Source organism: Hermetia illucens, chromosome 5 (genome assembly GCF_905115235.1).
Source record: "Hermetia illucens chromosome 5, iHerIll2.2.curated.20191125, whole genome shotgun sequence".
Taxonomy (NCBI): Eukaryota; Metazoa; Arthropoda; class Insecta; order Diptera; family Stratiomyidae; genus Hermetia; species Hermetia illucens.
In genome coordinates this window covers 83,801,488-83,825,733 of record NC_051853.1, presented here as the reverse complement: position 1 = coordinate 83,825,733, position 24,246 = coordinate 83,801,488, and the positions used below count along the sequence as shown (strand labels likewise).

Here is a 24,246-nt window from a genome sequence, read left to right as displayed (position 1 = left end):
TAAATGTGCTTACACTAGTACACTTTCTGACCGGGTCATGGCCGATATTCATAGTTCCAGGCGCAGTAGATGTCAGATGGCCTGACAAGAGTGGTCACAGTCAAAACTCGATCCAAGGACCCAATACAATGGCCCATTACGAAGATTTCATTGTTACCAGTGAGGCGCGAACAAAATAGGAAAAACGGAGAGAGCGAGATGAAAGCAGACGAGTGGGCTTCAGATCCAATCGGAAATCTGCCACAGAAACGAAAATCGGGTTCAAAGGACGATCGTGCGTGAAAGTATATACTTTGACATTGTTGCTGACGTGCAGCTTTATAGTAGCAAATGTAATGTGCTGATTTTTTATGATTTAAGTGTGTATAATGAGGAACTGGTGGGAATCCATCTCACCACTTCAACATTTTTTAAGATTTGTGGTCAATATCACAAATTGAGGATTTCGAAACCTACATGCAAAAGAGGGGTGTAAAATTTTTACCGAATGTAGTCGTGTGGATCATTAAATCAAAGATCTCGATTAGTACTTCTCGAAGCAGATATTAGTTTTGACATTGTTTGCAAAGGGGAGGAGTGTGGTGGTCCGAAAAGGGGCAATTATTTCATGGACACGTTCTGAGAAACTTAGAAATCTGAAAAAAAGTCATGGTGGTCCGTGCACATGGTATCTAATTCTTAAAACACCCTGTGTTAAGATATCTATTTATATTTTTAAAAAATTACTGCGCACCCCCTTAAATTCATCCTAGATCTCTGAAATTGCAGTAAGATAGTCTTTAATAAGAAGCATCAGATTGGAAAGTTTGGTGAAAATCCTACTATTATTAACAAAATTATAGTAGGACAAAGTTGCTCCTTTAGCGTCAAATTACTAGTCCCCACGAGATAAAATGTTAAGCACTATATTGAATTGGACGGCGCGGTGGTTGTGGGGTAGAGCGTCAGTTTCCCAATCCCGCTGCTCTGTGTCATTTATCACTTACACAGTATTAAGTGTGATGATTGTGAAACTGAAGCACAACCTGACTGTAGATGTCCTATACTCCACCAAGGAATGAACAGGAAACACTATCTACGTCGAATTGAATATCGCGCATTTTCAACGTTTATTCACTGCTATATTTAAATGGGACCATCGTATTGCCGAATATTTTTACATAAAAAAATAACAGAATTTTTCATACCTGAAGTGCCGAGCTTCCGGTTTTCGACTTGTTTAATCTTACCCAGCTGAGACTACGCCACAGACATATGGTAGTCTACTCTCTTTCAACTCTCTACCGGCTTGATGGCCTCTACTAGCCCCTGCACGTCTTAATTAGAAATAGTTATAACCCTGACATAGATTCATCCCCTTAGTATAGCTTGAAGTTTTTTTACTACCTCTTCGTCCTGGGGGCAACATTTAACTGAAATTACTAAGTGGTTCCCGAAATATCGGTATATGCGAATAAAATAAATTATAATAGCGAAAAGCAAAAACCGTCTGCTTATTTCAAATAACAATTTCCGATCAATCATGTAATGTAATTGTAATTAGGGGTTTTGTATGGACGATTCCGTAGCCTATCTAATATCGAAATTTAGGAGCAACATTACGGCCGTTTGATTGTAGATAAAAACTGGGCCAGTAGATTGCAATGGGCAGGTCACTTAATCGGATGATCCAGCCCGGAAAGTCTCGAAGGGTCAGGACACCAGGCAGTTTTTAAGGATATCGAATTGGTGAACCTCGGCGCAAAGCCGGGATGTCTGGAGTTCTTTACTAGGGCAAGCCGAGAGCGTATATCGGTTGTTGCGCCATTAATGGTGATTACGGATGGATTTCGCCCCTGACCCGGTTTTCTTGCCCTCCTTAAATACATCTTCCTTTTTAAATAAATAAGTAAATAAACAGATATTCAGAAGAACCTAAAAACTGCTCAATTTCCTTGGGAAGTTTGTATTTTCTTGAATCTTTTCTATATTGAAAATACTTCAGAGTATCTGATCTACATAATTTATAAATTATTAAGCTATTGAATAAATTACTCTTAATTAAAACATACCCAGTTGGATCAAAATTATAAGTCAAATTATCAGGTCATTAGAATCACCGTAATTTTCTCGAAAATGGTTTATAATAGGAACCAACAACATTACAACCCTTAAACGAGCAGTTTCGATTAGAAATATATATTTTCGTGCGGAGATCCAAGAGATCGCAGAAGTAACTTTCTGGCTTCACACATCCTCTGTGAGAGGATTATTCTCAATTCATTTACATTCCCAGGAATATTTAAACTCCTGATCATAATTCTGATCCAAATACGGTATTCACCTAGAACTACTTACTCTATGCTATAGATAAACATATTCTAGATTTTACTAATACTCATAGGTGTGATTTTGTTCGTAGTTGGTCGCTGGACTCTCTCCGTAAAGCTGAACCCTGTATATACGCTCTGCAATTGTTTTTGCCGTCGCGAACGCCTCCTCTCCGGAATCTTCAATCATTGCTGACGGCAGAATATATCCATGTTGTCCTTGGTCTCTTAGCATTAAGTTGTATACAAAGTTAATGTTTAATGTATGCAAAACCCAGTCAGCTGAATTTCCAGCACGAGCGAATTGTAAGGAGTATGAAGATCCTGTTTTGTACTCTGTTCCAACGACTTTTTGCATATTCTGAAATACGAAAAAAAATAATAAATACCACGAATATCAGAGACCGTATTGAGATAATTTTACCCTTAGTGCGCGTTTCGCCACATAGTGCATCTCCTCATAGTTGCCAGGTACATAGTCCTCATCACCCCAGGGATATGCCAGAAATTGACCGTATCCACCAATCGATATGTAAGCACTAATATAGCCTTTCATTTTCAGAAGGATGTTACGGATCGCTCGTGTTTCTGGTTCGGAAAATTTTTCAGGACCACGAAAGTACCGTGAGCATGGTTCGCCGGAACTACCTTTACCGCCCCAGCTGTAATCAAAGTTTCTATCCAAATTGACACCTAAGCATCCATCTTGAACGCGTCGGTTTTTGGACCAAAACCGATCGACATTACGGGAGTATTCGTAACCGTCGGGGTTCATCATGGGCACGAAATACCTTAAAGTCGAATTGAGGTTGATTTTAATGACGTGGTTCAATATTGAAATTCTCTGTGCTTACCAGTCAATACTTTTGACACTTGGGGGCATCTTTCTCCAGTTCAGAGCCATTTTTTGCATGACATATGTCAATGCTGCTGGTCCTATCCATTCGCGACCTTGCATCCCTGCATCAATGAGAACTGCTCTGTTTTCTGGGTTGTGATTTGAAATTCTAGAAATGTAGGGAATAATATAAATATAATAATTTTTTTATTCTTCTATTTCAGGTACGTATCTGCACCCCCTTGGGATTTACAAGTGCACAACCATGGACAAAGGTAAAGGTAGGGAATTTTAGTTAATATTAGATGATGTCGGGAAGTTATTTGAAATGAAAACATAATTCATCGAACTATACATATACTAACCGTATCATCTTTATTTCCCGCTTCTCAGCTGAGCGGCCAATGCTCATGATACTGCATATATCGGGGAAGTATTCCAATAAGTAAAAGAAGAAATCATTCATGTCTTCGAAACTGTGATATTGGTTCCAACTCATGTTCACGCCTACAATATTAGAAAATCACGTCTTAAGTTTTAATTTTAATAATTGGCCAATGCTCTTGCATTTAATTAGTAACCATAGCGTTTGGAGGCTATTTGCTAGCCAGTGGGTCATCGAAAAAAACAAATTTTGACGAGAATTTCCATTACTGCTAGAATCTTTTTAAGTATCACAAATCCTGTATTTCGGGAATCAACCTGTCCCCTATTCAAGTGCGCTCTTCTGAAGAGAAGAGAATTGCCCCCTTTATTAGTGTCTCATTCTCTCCTCGTCGGTTTCCAAAATACAGTTTTCATGTCACTTCAATTAAAGTTTATTCATTTTGTGAAGTTTGCGGGTTTATTTTATTATCAATTTTTCAATCTATGCAAAAGTTGTATTTGGTCCTGACAAATTTCGCATATGATTGATATTAACCCGAACACAAAAATGGGCGGAATTCTGGCGTTCAGTAAAGAAAATGATTACGTGCTGTTCACCCCGCTCAGAGGATTGAAAGATTGATCCTTCAAGTTAAATGGAGTCAGCCCACAAATAGTCGCATGCAAGGCACTCGCCTGCTGTAAAAAGAAGTGTGCAGTGAGTTGACTTGGCGGTGATGTAGTGTCGTCACGCCAACCACACTCTTGCCTCCAATGTTACCAGGCAGGTTCATCCGCCCCACAGCTGAGTTTGGACGATCCTTTAGGAATTTGGACATAGTAGTCCCTATTCGCTTCTGCGAATTTTCGAGATCGATTTTCATTCACAAGCCCTTGAAGGAATAGCGAATATATTCAATGCGTTTATTTTAGTTTGGGAGCTTCTAAGAATTCTGCAAAGAACCCATTTTCCATCTGAAGGATGTTCTGCTGTCCGAATTCCTGCGGCATGTAAATCTGGTCCCGAAATCCCATCTCCCAAAGAACAATAAAATAAACGCATTGAATGTATTCGTTATTCCTTCACTGGTTTCTACATTCAGAGTATTGTCGTGAATGAAAATTGATCTCGAAAATTTGTAGAAGTTTGCCTCGGTCATAGTTTGGATGTCGAGGTCACCAAAGCTATTTCTGGCATGCGGGGCATGATGACCTTTACGGCTTGGGTTTGATACTTTGCTAATCCAAATTCTATCCGAATATTACGGCTCAATTGTCTACTATTCGCAAGAGACTACTAAGGTGGTCATCAATACCAGCAGACAGCTTGATGTCATCTAAGCACATCAAATGTATCAGCTCACACTTAGCACGTAGGCCATACTTGATAGCAAAACCATGCCCTCTAGCATCATTCAGCAGTCATGAAAGGTAGTTTAGTGCCATACAGAACCAAAGGGGACTCAATGAATCCCCCTGGAAAATACCTCTCCGTCTGCGGATGGGCTCTGAGGTATGGGTACCCTCCGATGAACGCACTGTCAAATCTTTATTAGTTTTAGATCAACGCGGATAATGGTTTATCAAACGATTGTCTCATCTTCATAAATTTTATAGTGGGAATAGTAAAACACAAATCGACTATATTCTCATAAGACGTCGACATTTTACCACCGTCTTACGAATCAAGCCCCCGATAAAACAGCGTGAGGAACGTACTGGTATTGGTAAATGGTGGCGGTTTCATGAGAAGAAAGAAAAAATGATATCACTTACGCGATGACTAACCATTATTCTTTCACATTCGAAAGAATTCTGGAATCAAATTAAAGAAACGATTTAAAAAGCGGCCTCTGCAACCCTCGAGGTCACCAAGCCAAGTAAGCGGTACATCAACCGAGATACCTGGCTTTGGAATGACGATGTTGAAAGGGTTTATGAAAAGAAACGCCTCTTCCACAAGTTTTTCGACGATTATTATTATTCTGTTAAGGGAAAGTCGTACCGCGTCCTTAGAGAAATATTGTGCCCCTTTTACTGGTTATAGTGTACTGTACCTATTGATCATAGTATCTCAAGCAAGCTTATAACCGTCAGGAACTTTAGTATGTTCCCTCCTTCTAGATCTTTTAACTTTGCATCTGGTATTAAGTGTTCTCCCAGATGTCTCGACCTACTTTGCACAAGTGCCGGACACTGTCCCAGGACGTGCATAGAGGTTTCGTCCTCCTCCTCACAAAACCTGCAGGCAGTGTCCGTAGATATCCCTAGCTTGCCTAGGTGATAGTTTAGCCGACAATGATCAGTGAGAATTTCCACTATGATTCGGAGGTTCTTTTCGGTGAGGTTAAAGCAATCTTTCGTGAGCATGGGTTCGTATCCCCCAATAAGCACCCTGGACTGCTCCATCCCTGGTAGGGCCGCCCAGTATAATTCCCTCAACTGTTCCTCTTCATTTCTCAGAGCCATAGTCACGAAATCGTTTCCGATTCTCCGATGGCCCGTGTAAAGGCGTCCCTGCTCCCTTCTTGGCTAGTTCGTCCGCTGCCTCCTTGCCTTCCAACTCAGCATCGCCTGGAACCCAAAGTATCCAGACCTTGTTGGACGAGCCGAGCGTATTCAGTCTCTCATACCATACCATACCAGTTTAGAGTTCACCTGGTTGGACCTAAGTGCCTTGATCGCTGCTTGGCTATCGGTGAGAATAGCTATGTTCTGCCCCTTTGGAGATTAAAGGGAGCACATTTGTCTATGGCGTATATTTCCGCCTGGAATATGCTAGTGTACCTGTCCATTGGTTTAAAGTACATTTTCCTTGGACCAATGACACCGGGATCCGCTCCCTCTGCTGTGAGGGATCCGTCAGTGTACCAAGTAATCAGTTGCTGGTTTAGGCCGTATGTCGCAATCACGCTCTCCCAGTTTGCCTTGTTACTCCAACGTGTACCAAACTTCTTATCGAAGTGATACCTCATGTTATCCCTTGGTGTCATTAATTCGGGATATCGCCTAGAAAGAATATCAATCTTCCTTCGGTTTAGGTAGCTCCCCGCCTCACTGATACTCCCGGCTATCCTGAATATTGCCCTTCTTGCCTGCATCTGTATGTGCAGATGGAGAGAGATTAATCCCAGAAGAACCTCTAGGGATGCCGTTGGGCATGTCCCACTGATACACACGCAAGCCAATCTTTGGAGCTTATGTATAATTGTGTGCTGAGTTCTGTTATTTCTGCCCAGATTACTGCTCCATAGACAATCATTGGCCTTACTATTGCAGTATACATCGAAAGTAGTATCTTCGGACTGCAACCCCGTTTTTTTCCTGCTTTGGACCTACAAGTCATCAGAGCCCTCGCGGCTTTCCGACAAGTGTTTTGGACGTGCGTCTTCCAGAGTAGTTGGTCTAGCGTAATTCCCAAATATTTGATCTCTGTTTCCCGTTTCACCTCCATATCATGTAATGTTATGGCTCTCAGGTGATCAAGCTTACGCCTCTTAGTAAATGGTACTATGGTGGTTTTGGCTGGGTTGATCCGCAGTCTCACCTTTCTGCACCAGGTACTATGCCTTAGTCTAGTTTGGATTTTATCACATAGGGTATCTTCATAGTTGCCCCTACAGATCAAAACAATGTCGTCCGCGTAACCCTGGACTTGTATGCCAGTATTTGTTAGCACGTCCAGGAGTTCGTCCACTACCATACTCCATATCAGTACCCCGCCCTGTGGACAGCCTTGAGTGGTGTTCGTGACAATAGAATTTGTAACTGTCGATACTTCTATTTGTCTGCTTTCTAGCATTTTGCCCATCCAGAATGCCAGGGTGTTTCCCACTCCTTTGCGGCTCAGGGCATCTTGTATCTCTGTGTGCGATGTGTTGTCGAATGCTCCTTCGATATCTAAAAACGCGCCACTGTAATTTCTTTTGTTTCTATCGCATCCCGTAGTACGTCTGTCAGCCGATACAGAGCAATTTCAGTTGACCGTCCTGCCCGGTAAGCTTGTAGACACTGATGTTGGGGGTTATGCTTTAGAACGTTAGTTCTAATATAGTTGTCTATGACCTTTTCCACCGTTTGCGAGTGCGGCAGCTGGCCTCATATGCGCCAATGACGACAGTGTTGAGGTTTTCCACCATTGTTTCTAGTTTTCGACAATAAAACGCTCGCCAATTGCAGATTTATAAGAATGATTACCGGGATGCAAAGAGAGCGATCGTTGTCACCCTTCTGTTGCGTTAATGACAAGAACGGTACTTTGCTTACCAACCCTCGAGCCGCGACGGATAGATGACGAGAATATTTCGAGCAGATTTCAACTGAAGAATTTGTTCATCTTTCACTTCTAAAATCTTTGCCGACATTTTGAGTAGTTCCGCCTGTCAGCGCAGCTGAAGTGGAGGAAGCAATAAAACGCATGAAATTGGGGAAAGTAGCAGGGCCTTACGACGTTACATCTGAGCCCTAGAAAGCGAAGAGCTGGGACCCAGCACTGTGGCTCAGTGAATTATTGAATCTTGTTATTGAGAAAGATGGTGTTCTACATCTGACTGGCGAGAAAGTACCAACGTTCCAATAAGGGAAAAGAGAGGCAGTCCTGCAGTGTTCAAATTACCGTCCGATTCGGTTGCTGTCCCATGCCATGAAGATTTTATATCGCATTCTTGACAACCGTATTCGGGAAATCCTTGAAATAAACGTGAATCAAGCCGGATTTCCCAAGAACTGCGGAACTGCTGACACAATACACACTGCATGGGTACTCATAAAGAAATACCGTGAGAAGAGACAAAAACTTGCTACGAGACTGGACGAATTACACAACGACGAACCCGGCAACGAAAACGGAATAACGAATTGCGCATTTTCTCATGGAACGTGCGCTCCCTGTACAGAGATGGAGATGCCAAGTAACTAGCCGATACCCTGTCCCAATATAGGGCTGACGTATCAGTGTTGCCGGAGATGATTTGGACAGGGACCGGTTTCCTGGAGAAGAGTCGCTACACCATATATTATAGCGGCTATCCAGTAAACCATGTACTCAGAGTAGGTTTCTTAGTCAGCCAAAAAATGAAACCTGCTGTTCTCGGCTTTGAAAACATAAGCGAACGGCTATGCACTCTGCGCTTGCGAGGCAATTTTAGAAATATAAGCCTCATTAACGTTCACGCCCCTACAGAGGAGACTGTAAATTCGGAGGATACCTTGTAAGTGGCAGTAGAACGAACTCTTGAAGCCTGTCCCAGATATGATATCCAAATCATACTTGGGGATTTTAACAGCCAAGTAGGGACAGAGACCGTATTCAAGCGATACGTTGGCACTCATAGCTCACATCAAAATACAAATGATAATGGACTGCAGATTACCCAATTAGCAGTATCACACAAAATGGTTGTTGGAAGTACCTGGTTTACTCGGAAAGCGGTCCACAAACAAACGTGGGCCTCTCCAGACGGGACCACTTTCTACCAAATTGACCACGTATTGATCGAACGCCGCCACCTCTCAGGTTTGATGAATGTCAGAACACATAGGGGGCCAATATAGACCCGGATCACTATCTTCTTGGCATCCTGCTCTGAGCTCGAATAGCAATATCACCCAGAATCCCCTCTGACAATCAGGTGAGAGTTAACAATGAAGCCATCCACAACACAACCCTCCGCAACACCTATAAGAGGGAAATGGATGCCGCAATAATCGCAGTCAATGGAGGTCCTGGAGATGAAGCATCAATAAATGATCTTCACAATCACGTGAAGAACCTTATCATAACTTTGACCACAAACATACTTGGCCCCAGCCGCAAAAGGGATCGGAACGGCTGGTTTGACGATGAATGTAAGCTAGCAACGGAACGGAAAAATGCTGCATACCGAGTAATGCTGCATTCTCAAAGAACGCGGGCAGGCGTAGAGACTTATCACGAACTCCGTCGAGCGGAGAAGCGACTTCACAGACGGAAAGAGGAAGCCTGGGGAACCAACAGGTCTGTGAACTGGCAAAGTACAGGGAGCAACCGCACCAGGCGCGGAAGTTTTATCAACAAGTCAGCAGGATGAAGCTTTATACACCACGATGCTCACCCTGCCGAGACAGAGAGGGAAATCTGATTCGCGACAGAATGTGGGCATATTGGATGGGTTGAGTACTTTGATACTGACTACTGAACAACCAGAACATCGGCGAGTTGGAGGTCCCGCCAACTGAAGACGACTAGCACTAAGTATAGAAGAAACAGTCCGTGCAATTCATCGACTTAAAAATCATAAGTCGCCAGGAGCCGATGGAATTACAGCCAAATTGGTTAAATATGGAGGCGATCAATTACACCAAGTGGTTCATCAACTTATGCTCAAGGTGTGGGACAGTGAAGGCATTATCTGTCTCATACATAAAAAGGGAGATATCACACAGTGCAGCAATTATAGAGGTATCACGTTGCTGAGTACCATCTATAAGATATTCTCCGTTATCTTGCTAGGCCGGATAGTCCCATATGCTCATATCAGCAACAGATTAGATTTTGTCTCTGCGGTAAGCGATGGAAAAACTGTTGGAATATGGACATCAGTTGCACCATCTTTTCATTGACTTTAAAAGCGCCTCTGATAGCATAGCCAGGGTAAAACTGTACACGGCCATGAGAGAATTCGGTATCCCGATGAAATTGATAAGACTGACTAGGCTGACCCTGACCAATGTGCGACGCCAGATAACAGCAGCAGGATCACTCTCTGGTCTTGAATTCGACATCAACAACGGTCTACGACAAGGGGATGCGCTATCATGCGTCCTCTTTAACCTGGCCCTCGAGAAAGTGATCCGTGATGCTGAGGTAAATAAGTTTACTCTGAATTCACACAGCCGAATGTTGGGCTTTCAACGGGGCACTGTTCCTTAAACTATCACATTGAAAAAATTAGAGTGGTGGTTCGCCTAAATGCAGCCAATGTCTTTATTTAAGACTATATACAAAACATATTGTCCTCAGAGGGAGAAGCAAATAAATGGCGTAATAATGATAATCGTTGACGCAGCAATCCATATTGTATCAGGGCCTTGAAGTGAGAGCACTTCATTCAGGACCGTAACGGTACACTACAGTAACACTGTAGGAGGTAATGTAATCAGCATTGTGCTCGCCCGAGATCATTACCCTGATTTGACTCAAATACTCATTCACAACTGAGTTGACTGGTATCCGGCGTCAAATGACAATACAAATTCCACTGCCGCCAGTGAGATTTGAACCGGGATCTTCCGTGTGACAACCTTGTGCTCTAACCACTCAGCTATACCGATACAAATATTAGGTTGTTGCACATGAAATGGCTAATTTAGTACTAAAATGTACTAAAATGAAAAAATGAAACGACTGTAAAGCTTACAAAAATTTATTTATTTACTCAAAATAGGTGTCAGTCGATTCAAAATACTTCTCCCAGCGAGATACAAGAGCATATATACCAGTTTCGTAGAAGTTCAATTTTCAGGGGTTGATAAACTCGTCGAAGGCAATTTTGATGACCTCTTCATTCCTCAATTATTATTCCCCCAAAAAATGATCCAAATGCTTAAAAAAGTGGTAGTCGGTTGGCGAAAGGTCCGGTGAATCTGGTATATGACGCAGAGTCTCATACTGCAATTCGTTCAACTTTTGAACCGTTTTTCTGGATTCATGAGGTCGTGCATTGTCGTGTAGGAGTATCACATCATCTCTGTTGACTAATATCTGCCGTTGAATACTGAGTTTGGTGCATTTCCTTGTGTTTGGCACAGTATTTCTGTGCATTCATCGTTTCTCCAGGTGCCAAGAAATAGTGGATAACTCCAGCTGTAGACCACCAAACAGTAATAATTACCTTCTTGGGCTGGAGGCTCGGTTTCGACACATGCTTCGGTGGCTCTTCATCATCTACCCATTGTGCTGATCGGCGACGACTGTCGTATATTCTCCACTTTTCATCACATGCCACTATTCTGTGCAAAAAGTGATCGCTTCTGGTGCGGAAGATCAAAGAACTGCAAATTTCCATTCGAAGCGCCATGTTTTGCTTCGTAAGGGCTTGCGGAACCTATTTGTCGAGCTTTTTCACCTTTCCAAGTTTTTGCAAGTGCCGGGAAACTGTCGAGGAGTGTACGCCCAGTTTCTCTGCAATGTCTCTCCCAGACTGACGTGTGTCGGATTCGACTAGCAAACGCAGCTCGTCGTTATCAATCGATGGTCCTGTATGTCCACGTGCTTCACTTTGAAGGTTTACGTCACCTGACCGGAATTTTTCGAACCACCGCCGTGTGGTTCGTTCGCTTACCGTATCTGCTCCAAATGCGCTGTTAATGTTCCTGGCCGCCTCCGCTGCTTTATGACCGAGTTTGAACTCATACAGAAAAAGTATACGTTCTTGGCTCTTTTCCATCCTTTTTCCTTTTTATTCACTGCTATCACAGCGATGGTCAAAACTGAAATGGCTCCTTGGATAAATATAGGGGTATCTATACTTCATTATCCGACACCAACAGCGTCAACTGGTGGTGGTTTGATACAGCAAAATCGCAACTAACTTTACTTGATTGCCAAATCGGCCATTTCATGTGTAACAACCTAATAAATGGCTTAACTGACGCTTAAAACTACGGAAGGAGGCGGAGCCAAAGGACCCAAGCTGTAGGGCGTTGTAAGTTGTATAGACTCGGGATCGGGGAGTAAAAGTAGATGTGGAGCTCCACGAAGGATACTTCAAGAATGTCCGCACTGCGTGTGAAGGTGCTTTTTAAAGAAGAAAGTCCAGGTGAATTTACGTTGTACAGCTTCAAGGATGCGATGCAATATTTAAGGAAGGATGGCTGAATTGAGGTAAACTCGGAGAAGGAACGTGGTATAAAGTCTGACATTTTGGAAGTACGATTGATTATGTCAATGAAGTGGGACCTGAAGCGAAGTTTGTCATCGAAGATTGCACCCTGGTCTTGAAAGGGGGTCAGTAGCGAAAGGGATTGTCCGCCAAGAGAGTAGGGAAAGGATGTTGAGGAGGATTTAAGTGAATAGCACTTCCAGTGGCATTTGCTGCCATTTTGTGTCAGGTTGATAATGTTAATCGACGAAGATACCTTCTTCAACAAAGACTATGCACATTCTGTGTCTCTGGTAAATGTTCTCAAAAGCTTCCACCTACTTAAAGCCACCGGGACAGCTGCTGAAATGTTCGACCTCTGATAATATAATTATATTTCGAAAAACTGATGAGGAGGTATCACATGAGGACCGAAGTGCCAAGAACTCGACTCAGTTTTCCGAACTGATGGAACTATTATATTTTCAGGTACTGACGGAATCTGAACGATCAACATTTTGTGAATATTTTGTTTTATAGTTGATAGCAACTGACAAAAGTCAGTTCATTTTGAGTATGTGATCATAAGAGGAGTTCAAATTCACTGAAAAAGCCAAATTTGACTTTTCACCTTTTAATGTCAGCCATTTCATATAAGTACAGGGTGCGGCAGCATAACTTCCTTTTTTAAAATGTGCACCACTCAGTTAGTTGATGTCATAGCGGAGCGCTAGTGGTCTCGTTCAAGAGGGGATACTGGAAAGTTTTGTCCCGACACGGTTCAGTCGCCATCATGCGTTGGAATGGTGAGGAGCGTGCCTTTGCTGTTGAGGTTTACTTTTCAAGCGGATGTTCGGTTATTGCAACACAGCGTGCATTTCGGAATCGCTTTAATTTAGCCCCGCTGGTTCCCGTCCCAGACCACAAATCAATTGTTACATGGGTCACTATATTTAGACAAACTGCAAGTACGACAAAAGGAAGAACTGGAGTCCCTCGGCCCGTTAGATCACCTGAGAACATTGAAGCAGTGAGAGCGTCAATGTTGCGATCGCCACGGCGTTCTGCGCGTAAACACGCATCTGCCCTTGGACTATCCGATCGTTCTGTGAGAAGAATTCCTCGTGATGATCTTCATTTTCAACCCTATAAGATGGCGATAGTGCAGGAACTTTCAGAACGTGACTTCAATTCTCGAATGAACGCATGTGAGCTTCTTCTTGATGTCGTTCCCGAGGGTGCTATTGTTTTTTTTACCGATGAAGCCCATTTTCATTTGTGTGGGTCGGTTAACAAACAAATCATGCGCTACTGGGCTGACACGAACCCTCGAGAATTGCATCAAAAGCCTTTGCATTCACCCAAAGTCACAGTGTGGTGTGCAATTTCCTCAGCTGAAATTATTGGTCCCTGGTTTTTTGAGGAAAATGAGGTTACAGTGACAGTGAATTCGGACCGGTATGTAAACATGCTACAGAATTTTTTTTTCCCACGGCTAAAAAATTTGGATTTGGGGGACACTTGGTTCCAACAAGACGGTGCAACAGCACACACTTCAAGAGCATCGATGGCTGTTTTGAGGGAACACTTTTCAGAGCGCCTTATCTCAATTAGAGGCGATTTGGAATGGCCGGCACGCTCTCCCGATCTGTCCCCTTGTGATTTTTTTCTATGGAGTTTTTTGAAATCCCGTGTTTATATGAACCGTCCAAGAACCCTACAAGATTTGAAGACCAACATCCAAGAAGAAATTGCCAACATAACACCTGCTATGCTAACAAGAGTCATGACAAACGCCAGAAATCGGTTTACGCAATGTATGGAGAATGGGGGACGTCACCTAACAGATTTGATCTTCAAAACAATGTAAATAAAAACTTTAGACATGTACCTACATTATAAAAAATAAATAAATATTTTCGGATGCATACAATAGTTTTTATTGAGTTTTGAAAAAAGGAAGTTATGCTGCCGCACCCTGTACTATCAAGATTAAGTCTGATTTTGGGGCGATATTTAGTTAATTTAGTTTAATGATTTCTGAATGTCGTTCATGCGCTCATAGTCTACTGTGATCTATATTTTTCTTGTGAAAAAATTCCACGTAAGATATAGCTCGATGTCATTCAATGCTAGATAATGTTGTAATTATTTTATTTCCACAGTTCTCAAATTGGGAAACTCGCTGGTATTTTATGTAAGGTAAATTCAGAACCACTGTTCAGATAGTCGTGACAACAACCTTGTTGATTCAATCTATCTTTTTATTTCCAATTCCAACTGAGATTTATTTTGTATCTTATAATTTCGAATTCACCTGAGTGTATGCAACACAAATTTATATATTTAATTTCGCGCTCAGATTTATCTGCATATCACTCACCTGTTCCCTGCAGTGGGTCATTCTCCGAGGTACTGTTAACCGGCGTGTTAGCTTCATCGATGGCTCGCTGGATATCGTCAATCATGATATTGTAAGTAATATCGGTTCCATCAAGATAAACTTTAACATCATCGATTACATCTTCTTTGAAATAAATATCGATACCATCTTCATTCATGCTCCACACATCACCACCTGAAATGAAAGAAGGTAAAAAATCAATCTTCCAGCCGAGTATCAACTGAGTTTTCTGGCCAAATTTGAATATGCAAATTCGCATTCATGTTGAGCATGCAAGTTTATCTTTGGGTTGATAATTGCTAGTTTGCCGGTAGTAATTCGACCGCTTGCATAGTTTATTTAATTTGAATTTTCCTGCGGCAACACAAGCCAACATCAGGGAAATCTTAGATATTTTTGGAAAAAAGTCATTCTTTATTTAAATTGTATTTTAATGGTCATTTAAAGATATGATGATTGATAGCTGGGGTTTTTTGCCATTAATTTGTTTGCTCATATGTTTTCCAGACGGGGCTTTTCAGTGAGCCGGGTGGGGGTCTCTTATATTTCATAAATACTTCTACAGGAGGTCCCCATTGCGTATTGTATCTTACGAATTCATCATCTTCTTTTTTGAAGAGACTGTTCTGAAAATAGCATCACTCAAATTATGCTCCATGGCTTTGTTTAGACAAATGGTTGCCATTGACCACTATATGGGACATAGTGCGTTAACCAGACATTTGCACCATTGTCTTCGTCTTATTGAAATGTGTTTAAGTTCCCTTTAGGAGTTCTTCAATGCTTCATCGATTGAGAGGGTTTCCCTATATGTCGCTTTAAATTTCAACCATTTCTTTAAAAAAATTTTTGGCAATGAAAAATGATGAATTTTTCAAACGGTTTATGTATGTTATTATTGACGTCTTGAATTATGAGACACAATTCTTAACTAGTTTTTCGTTTGTATTTGTTTTTTTGGCAAAAGTGGTATTTATTGGGCCAACATTTCCTAGAGCCGGCAAGTCTTCAACCAACCGTCATCACCTACTAGGGAAATGTCTCAGTAGATCTTCTTTTTAGACATGCTAAATGGTGATCCATTTAGAATCGCTGTAAGATGCAAATTTAAGTTTTGTTGATTAGTGAATATTGATGAAGTGTGGATCGATCACTAATACTTAAATTGAAGACACAATACAAACTTAGGGTACAAGCGGTTGTAATGGTACGGGTGCTTTTAAGGTTTTGTGTAAAAAACATGTTTTTACCCACTAAAACCACCCCCGACTCCTTCCCTGCCCCGCGGAACTACTATAAGGTATTACATCAAGCGAGGAGGGGGGAGTCAGCTGACTCTAGTTTGGTCACCTGTCTTCCATACGCGGCATACGTGACCGTGCTTCTCTCTTCTCCTCTGCTTTTCACAGTTTGTTCTGGATAGTTGCGATCATGCAGTTGCCCGTATTCCAATTCTCTTGACCATGCTACCATTTTCGGCACCAGATTTTCTAGTATCAGCACCTCTTCTAGGATCCTCTCTAGATTCTTCCTTTCTGCCACAAATCTTCGACAGTGGAAGAATACATACTCTGGGTCCTCTGGGATTCTATCGCAATTTGGGTAGTCGGGTGAGGTCTCCAATTTAAGCCTGTGCAGGTATTGGTGATATCCTCCGTGCCCCGTGAGAAACTGGGTGAGATTATAATTAATCTCATCGTGTCGTCTCTCCAACCCCTCCTTGATGGGAGCAATCAGCCTGTGAGTCCACCGGCCCTTGCCCGAGCGTTTCCACCGCTCTTGCCATCTATTTACAGATTTCCCCCTCTCAACGTTCTTCGTCTGCGATAAGGAAGAGATTGGTTTCGCATTGTATATATTCGCCATCTCATCTGCCAAGATCTCAATTGGCATCATTCCATGGCTCACATAGGGATATCAATGATAACGAACTGCAGATTATTCACTCAACAGTATCACATGAAATGGTTATAGAAGGTACTTGGTTTCCGCAGAAAGCGGTCCACAAACATACGTGGGCCTCTCCAGACGGGACCACTTGGAGACTTGGGTTCTTAGCAAAAAAAACTGTGAACTTTTGGCCGCGTTTGGGAGAAGAATCCTTCGAAGAAGTTTTGGCCTCCTATATGAGGATGGACGATTTCGTAGCCTATATAACGCCAGACAGCTTTTAGGGATATCGAATTGGTGGACCTCGGCGCAATACCGGGATGTTTGGAGTTCCTTGCTAAGTCATGCCTAGACCGGATACCGGTTGGTGATGATGGTGTCCAAAATTTCACGGTGCTAAATGATGGTCGGTATCCCGACGAAATTAATAAGACTGACTAGGCTGACCCTGACCAATGTGCGAGGCCAGATAAAAGCAGCAGGATCACTCTCAAGACCATTCGACATCAACAACGGTCTACGACAAGGGGATGTCCTATCATGCGTCCTCTTTAACGTGGCTCTTGAGAAAGTGATCCGTGATGCTGAGGTAAATGTAAGAGGTACGATCCTCTTTAAGTCCATCCAACTACCGGCCTCATCATGGGAAGAACTACCCGAAGCGTACAAACTGCCTTCATCAAGATCTTGGGCTGCACATCAATGAAGGCAAGACAAAATATATGGTGGCAACGTCAGCACCGAAGATGAATCAACCAACAACATCAAACCGCACTGATCAAACGAGAAGAATAAAGATAGGAGAATACAACTTTGAGACCGTTGACAACTTCTCCTATCTAGGGTTGAAAATCACAATCGATAACAGCTACGATGATGAAATCCGCGCACGGTTGTTGTCAGCCAACAGAGCCTTTTTCAGCTTACAAAAACTGTTCCGCTCGAAACGTCTCACCATAGGGTCAAAGCTCTTACTGTACAAGACTATGATCTTGCCAGTCATCATGTATTCCTCGGAAACTTGGGTTCTTAGCAAGAAAAATTACGAACTCTTGGCCGCTTTCGAGAGAAGAATCCTCCAAAGAATTTTTCGCCCCCTACATGAGGATGGACGATTCCGTAGCCTACATAACGACGAAATCTATGAGCGATACCATGACCGTCTAATTGTGGATAAAATCTGACTGAATAGGTTACGGTGGACGGGTCACTTAACCCGTATGGATGAGGATGATCCCACCCGGAAAGTCTATAAGGGCAATATCTGTGGTAGAAAAAGAAGACGAGACAGACCCTGCCTAAGATGGAGCGATGGCGTAGGTCAGGACGCCAGACAGCTTTTAGGGATATCGAATTGGTGGACCTCGGCGCAAAGCCGGGATGTCTGTAGTTCCTTATTAAGGCAGGCATCGACCGGATACCGGTTGTTGCGCCGTTGATGGTATGAAATGATGGTGCAGAGTCCACGTATGCAGCATCCAATTGCCTTTCAAAGATGAATATTTAATGACAGCTCGCAATTGTATGGTGCCGGAATGGCAGAGTGAAGTTGAAAGAAATTTATGAACCATATTATTATGATTTCAAAGAATTATAAAATTTCGAACGTATTTTTCGAAATCGGCAAGCAGTAGAACTAGAAATTTTCATCTGACCGACGTGAAAATTTAACTGTAACGATTTTTTTTCTAAGTCTCGTCATTCTGCGAAAAAAATTCTAAAATAATAATCATGTTTACTTCATTGGCCAAACTTATGTAGATTACGCAAAACAATGTTTTATGTTTCCAGATGATGATCTAAGGAGTTCTACTGCCCGCCATGGTGGACCTTCAAAAACTATTGTCAATGAAGCATTTTTTGTCTTAGTGCTAAAGAGTTGCCTAATCGATCGGTTGCGGGCTATAATTGAAAAATGTACACATAGAAAATTTTGAAAAAACTTTTTTGGGGAGCTGCAAGTAGATATAACTTCTTATGAGGACTCGCATGTCCAGCGTGTCACCAGAAGATTCGGCTAGGAGCCTTCCGGCTTTTTAAGAAAGTATGGGCTCCTATGTGTGTCCGGATGATTGAGTGGTTAGAGCACAAGGCAGTTGTATGGAAAGTCGCGGTTCTCTGTTGACAATGGTATTTGAATCGTGATTTGGCGTCGGATACCAGGCGACTCAGCTGTGAATGAGTACCTAAGTCAAATCAGGGTAATAATCTCAGGCGAGTGCAATGGTGACCACATTGCCTCCTGCAGGCTAACCTGCAGTGTACTGCTGCGATCTTGAATGAAGTGCTTTAACACACTTCAAGGTTCTGATCCATAGATTGAATTGTTGCGCCAGCGATTATTATTATTAATGGACTCCTATGTCCCTTGGCCAGAATGTTAATGATTCTAGCAGACTCGCCTGGACTTTCAATTTTCAAGCAATAGTTCAGACAGGACCGCTTTGTGGCAGTCTTCGTGGTCAACTTTTATCTCTTCGGGCAGTCCTTGTATGGCTACCAGTGTTTGTGCCTCTAGCATTTGTTGAAGACTCCCCGTCAGCGTCCTAAGGGCAGATCTTCATTCCACCACGGTAGAATTTGACAGGGCATGAAGCTTTGAAGGCGATTTTCAGGATGCTTTGACTCCAGTTCATCTGTCGTGTCAATGTTATTAGTTTACGCACGGTTTGTTTTTTGACAGTTTTGTTTTTTGATCCAGCCGATCGTCCTGGAGTCTCTGAAGGGGTTGGAGACTTCTATAGTGAGATTTATACTGAAAACCGAACCGTGATCTGGGAAAGATCTCTGGTCAGACACTCTTCATCTCTCCACTTAGTCCCATTGTCGGTAAGAGCGATATCAAAAACCTCCTCCCTATCATAACAGTTCTCGTTACGTGTGCCTTGCACTGTCGTCGCAGCCTATTAATGGGTTGGTCTTCTTTGTTGAGATAGTAGACGTCAAATATTATCGTTCTTCTGCTGGAGTTTATACGTAGTGAGCTCTGTGCGCCGAGTAGATATATACGTTCATCGCTCCTGCCTGTTCTGTTGACCACAGTTATGTCGCTGGAACTGAACTGAACTGAACAGAGCAAAGTGTGTAGGGTCCTTCTCTTTAGGATACATGCTTTAGGTCTGTCTCCAACAGTGTCCCTTGTGCTGTGGAATAAATTGTACTTTGGAGCCTTTTTATGGTTTGGCCTTCTCTTATCCAGGGCTCCAGTATTAATGTGACGTCGATGTTTTTCTCAAGGATGACGACCAGCAAGTTAGATGAGGCGCACATCGAGTGAGGCAGATTTATTTGCCCTACTCTCAGCATGATCTGCTTTCGTTGTGGGATCGTCAGCCCCCGTGGGTCCGTACTCCGAGATAAAGTTTTGGATTTTGGATTTAATTTAGAAGTTTCTTGTGTCGTTGTTATGTACTGAAACAGAGTGAAGTCGCTAAGTTCGACGGTCTCGCCGCAGAGTTATTTATTGCTACACTTGCGGTTTCTGTAAATCTGCTACTCCCACACCACGGAAATTTTGGGAATCCGCGACATTTCCTAGAGAGTGAAAGAAAAATTTCAAAGAAGGACATCCATTTTGAATATGGCAATTATATCTGATCCTTCCCGCTGCAAAGATATCAACTAAAAGAATTCTGGAACGCATCAAAGAACATCTCGAAAGCTTGATCGACAGGTATCCTGGAGTAACTAATAGCTATTATCAGAGTGGCATGTGATGCAGAATGCGCACAATGTTACGTGCTGCATTCAGGCAAAATCTCAGACGAATTTGAGGTCCAAACGTAACTACAACATTAGATTTGTTTTTGCTGCCTTGTTTAAAACGTAGAAATGTAATCATCGTAACACCAGGATCAAGTTGATACTGTTTTGGGCCAGTGTTCTTTTTGCGTTTCTATTTGGGAGTAGCACGTGGAAAGTGATCCCCATTGCCATTCCAAGGCTTCGCGAATACGCCGGCCTGATATTATTACAAGGGAAGAACTTGGTGGGCGCATTAACCTGTCCCCCGTGGGCATGTAATCGGAAGGTGAAAGTAGCAGTGGATAGGTCATGCATTGAGGAAGGATAACAATTGCATTGCTGACTATGCCATGCAGTGGACTCCACTTTCCCAAGATGGCCGACGAATGGGTCGTCCTAAGAGGACTTGACGCAAAACAGTAGAGAAGGAGCTCGGTCATCTCGGGAAGCCCTGGGGGGATACAGCGTGTTTCAGCAAACCACGAACAATGCCGCGTAGATGCGATTACCGCGCTATACCTCAGCAAGGGGTGAATGGTAACCATATACATATATGTTTATCTGTAATACTCCTATCGTTACACTGGCTGTGTTGAGTTTGTCCACCCACTTAGGTAAATTGGAGTTTACTTCGGTTACTTCGGGGAATTGTTGGCAACCTCATTGTTTTAAGGAAATTCGAAAAGATCCTTTCGCATACGGATACTACGCAGTAAAGAGGATGGTTAAATATGGAAGAAGCTTTGGACGATTGCTGGGAGATGGATTTTCTAATGGCTGCGTCAACGGGCTTGATGGTACTGAGGGTATCTTCTAGAGTATCAATTAGTAACTCCCAGAAAGCCCGTTTGAGTAGTGTAGCTCATAAGAATGACGACTTATTTATATATTTTTGGGGGTATGTAACTAGGAAGAAGTTGTAGAGATGTGTATTTTGATGGGCACTACAAATATCGGTTTATCATTGCTTCCGGATTACCTTAGATAATTTTGTCGGTATATGCATATAATGTGATAGTAAAGTTTTTTGTCTACAATATGCTCCGGAATATCTTATGTGCTTGAAGGAGTTATGAAACCCTTTGTATGTGAATTGCTAAGCTCCTAGTCTTGGGCTTCTATTAATTCCTATGCTATTCAGATTTACTGTAATAAAACGCCTATTATTTTTGCAGCAACTTGTCTAATACCCCAGTCTAATTGTATGTTTTCATCTATTATTATTTTATATTGCGAAAACCAGGCATAGAAGTTATGTAATTTGCAAGATAACAATCTAAATCCTCGCTACCAACCTCTGGGAGTGGTCCAATCTCTTCTCCATTGGCATTATCACAAATGAACCCATTTGTGAGAATCGCTAAAAACATCAATTTCATGGGATTCTGTTATTCATCGTATCTTCATCTTTGATTGTGATTTGTGCTTGTCTCATTCCAGATTCGCAATCATTATTCTCTAATACCCATTTTGCAGCAATAACAAATGATGGCCGGACCTCAAAAAAGATTCTTGTAAAGTAGCGTGACTACTTCTGTTAATTCACTCAAATTTGGGCAACGGTCAAGTGTTTAAAATTGCAATTTGGAACTGTTAAGTTCTTACACTTGAAGAGTGTCAGATTTGAAACAATTTGGGATGAGCAAGAAATCCACAGATAGATTTCTAGTAAAAAAATAGAGCAAAGTCTTTGATTATAAATTACATCCCAATCAAATTAACTGTGAGTTACGCAGAAACAATGGATCATTGGATCAATTGGAAACGAAATAATCGTGGAGTCGAGGATTCGTTGCACTTTGGCTCCGAAATTCTGACGCTTTCGCTGCGAAGATTTGGCTTGATATGCTCCATTTATTCAATTGCAGAATTCAATCGGACGCTTATGCAATTATACGAATCAGAACAACGCGCCACCTGGGATGGAAGTTCGTGTTCTTCAAACATATCTTTTCACTTCCTGGAGAGGTGAACGGAACTGACTTTTGTGCGTATTTGAATTCGATAAACTTCTCCTCATTGGTCATAACAAACTCCATTAAGCCGGAGTAAATTCACTTTGTCATGTCACATTTTTTTTGAGATTCTGACTCTTGGTTGTTTGTTATTAGCGTTCCGAGTGGACTTTTTAGTCGTTAAAAAAACACCTTAAGCGCAATTAGCGAGGATAAAAAAAATCTTTAATTGTATCTAAGCCTACGTACGGTATGTTAAGATAATTATCTTTGATTGAAGACTTTTCTTACACGAATCTGAATGGTGATAGTGTGGATTACTGTTATATCAGTCAGTGCTGATCGCATTTAAAATTAGCCATATTAATTTTGCCAGAGATAATATCTGCAATCTCGTTCTAAATATAGCAAATTGAGGTTTCTTCACGTCATGAGTATGGACGACATATGGCCAGATAAATTCAGTGAATTGCATTATTTTAAAGAAAGTTATGACAAAAAGTTTGTCATTGTAATTGAAAAGCACACGATCTTTTCGTTGGAGCGCATGTTTCGGCACCACATATAGGGTCAGTGGGATTTGTTTTTTACTTATTCCCGCTTACTTTTGTAAGTTATCATGTAGTGGAGGAATTGAGAAGTTGTGGATCAATCCACTCCATGAAGTGAATGTAATATTTTTTTGACATTGTTAATTTGCATTTAAAACTAGGTTTTGTCATTGAAAGCCATGTAGTCTAAATATTGGCTTCTACTTTGTCTTGTGTAGTACTATTGAACTAATTTCCGCCTTAATCACTCGTTTGGCATAGTGTGTAGGTCAGTGCTTTATCAGCCGATAGCAATGAATTCCATATTTTGTAGGCAGTGGTCCTGGAGCTGGAATGATTAAAAGTATAGAGAATTTTCTGGATGATAGGTTGGGAATATTAGGGATTTGCATCCCCAACCACTCCTTGATGGCAGGAATGAGCCTGTGAGTCCGCCGACCCTTTCCCGAGCGTTCCCACCGCTCTTGCCATCTATTTATGGATCTCTCCCTCTCAGCGTTCCTCGTCTGCAATAAGGGAGAGATTGGCTTCGCATTGTATATATTCGCCATCTCATCTGCCAGGGTGTCAATCGGCCTCCAAACTGGGGTCGGATAGAGCAAGATTGAGGTCACCAGCCTGGCTACAAGCAACCTAGAGGTATGCCGTAGTCCTCCCACGTTCGGCATCATCCTCGCCAAGGCCATACTAGCAGTGGATGATTTATTATCACAAACATACTGTACGTGTTGCTTATAGCTGAGCTTCCTGTCTATCACCACCCCCAAGTATTTGATGATCGGCTTGGGAGTGATGATATGATTCCCGATTCTAACACAGGCGTAATTTCTCTTCTGGCGCTTAGTGACGAGGACCGCTTCTGGTTTTTTCCTCCGCAAACGTCAGACCAGAGCTCTCTAACCAACATTTGACAGCACTGATTGCGTCGCTTGAGTATAACTCAGTATCTTCGAGATGCTTTGCGACAACAACCAGCGCTATGTCATCAGCGTAACCCACCACTGTGGCTTCCTCCGGAAGGCGAAGATTAAGTATATCGTTGTACATATTATTCCACAGTAGTGGGCCCAATACAGAGCCCTGCGAGATACCCGCGGAAACAACGTACTCCTGGGGTCCGTCATCGGTGTCATGCCAGAGCCTCCTTTCAGTTAAGTAACTACTGACGATAGCAGCGAGATAGGCGGGAATACCAACCTTCGCTAGGGATTTGCGTATTAGATTCCAATTGGCCGAATTGAATGCATTTTTCACGTCCACGGTTACTACCACGCAATATTTGCTTTGCATTTTCGGCCAAGCTAGTAACCAATTTGATGGCATCAATGGTTGATCTGGCTTTACCGAAC

At 42.2% G+C, this 24,246-nt stretch overlaps 2 protein-coding genes across 2 annotated transcripts in view; one reads left to right on the top strand and one right to left on the bottom strand.

The window, feature by feature from the left end:
• LOC119658524 (centrosomal protein of 162 kDa) overlaps positions 1–24,246 on the top strand; it is a 352,018-nt gene that overhangs the window by 96,346 nt on the left and 231,426 nt on the right. The window lies entirely within an intron of this gene.
• LOC119658526 (carboxypeptidase B) overlaps positions 1,954–24,246 on the bottom strand; it is an 85,448-nt gene continuing 63,155 nt past the window's right edge. Inside the window, exons 2-6 of the mRNA XM_038066004.1 lie at positions 14,737–14,931; positions 3,513–3,654; positions 3,164–3,316; positions 2,734–3,100; positions 1,954–2,670 (exon numbers count right to left, since the gene is read on the bottom strand). Coding sequence (XP_037921932.1) covers positions 2,371–2,670; positions 2,734–3,100; positions 3,164–3,316; positions 3,513–3,654; positions 14,737–14,931 — 1,157 coding nt within the window. The 3' untranslated portion in view covers positions 1,954–2,370. The remainder of the gene's footprint in view (positions 2,671–2,733; positions 3,101–3,163; positions 3,317–3,512; positions 3,655–14,736; positions 14,932–24,246) is intronic.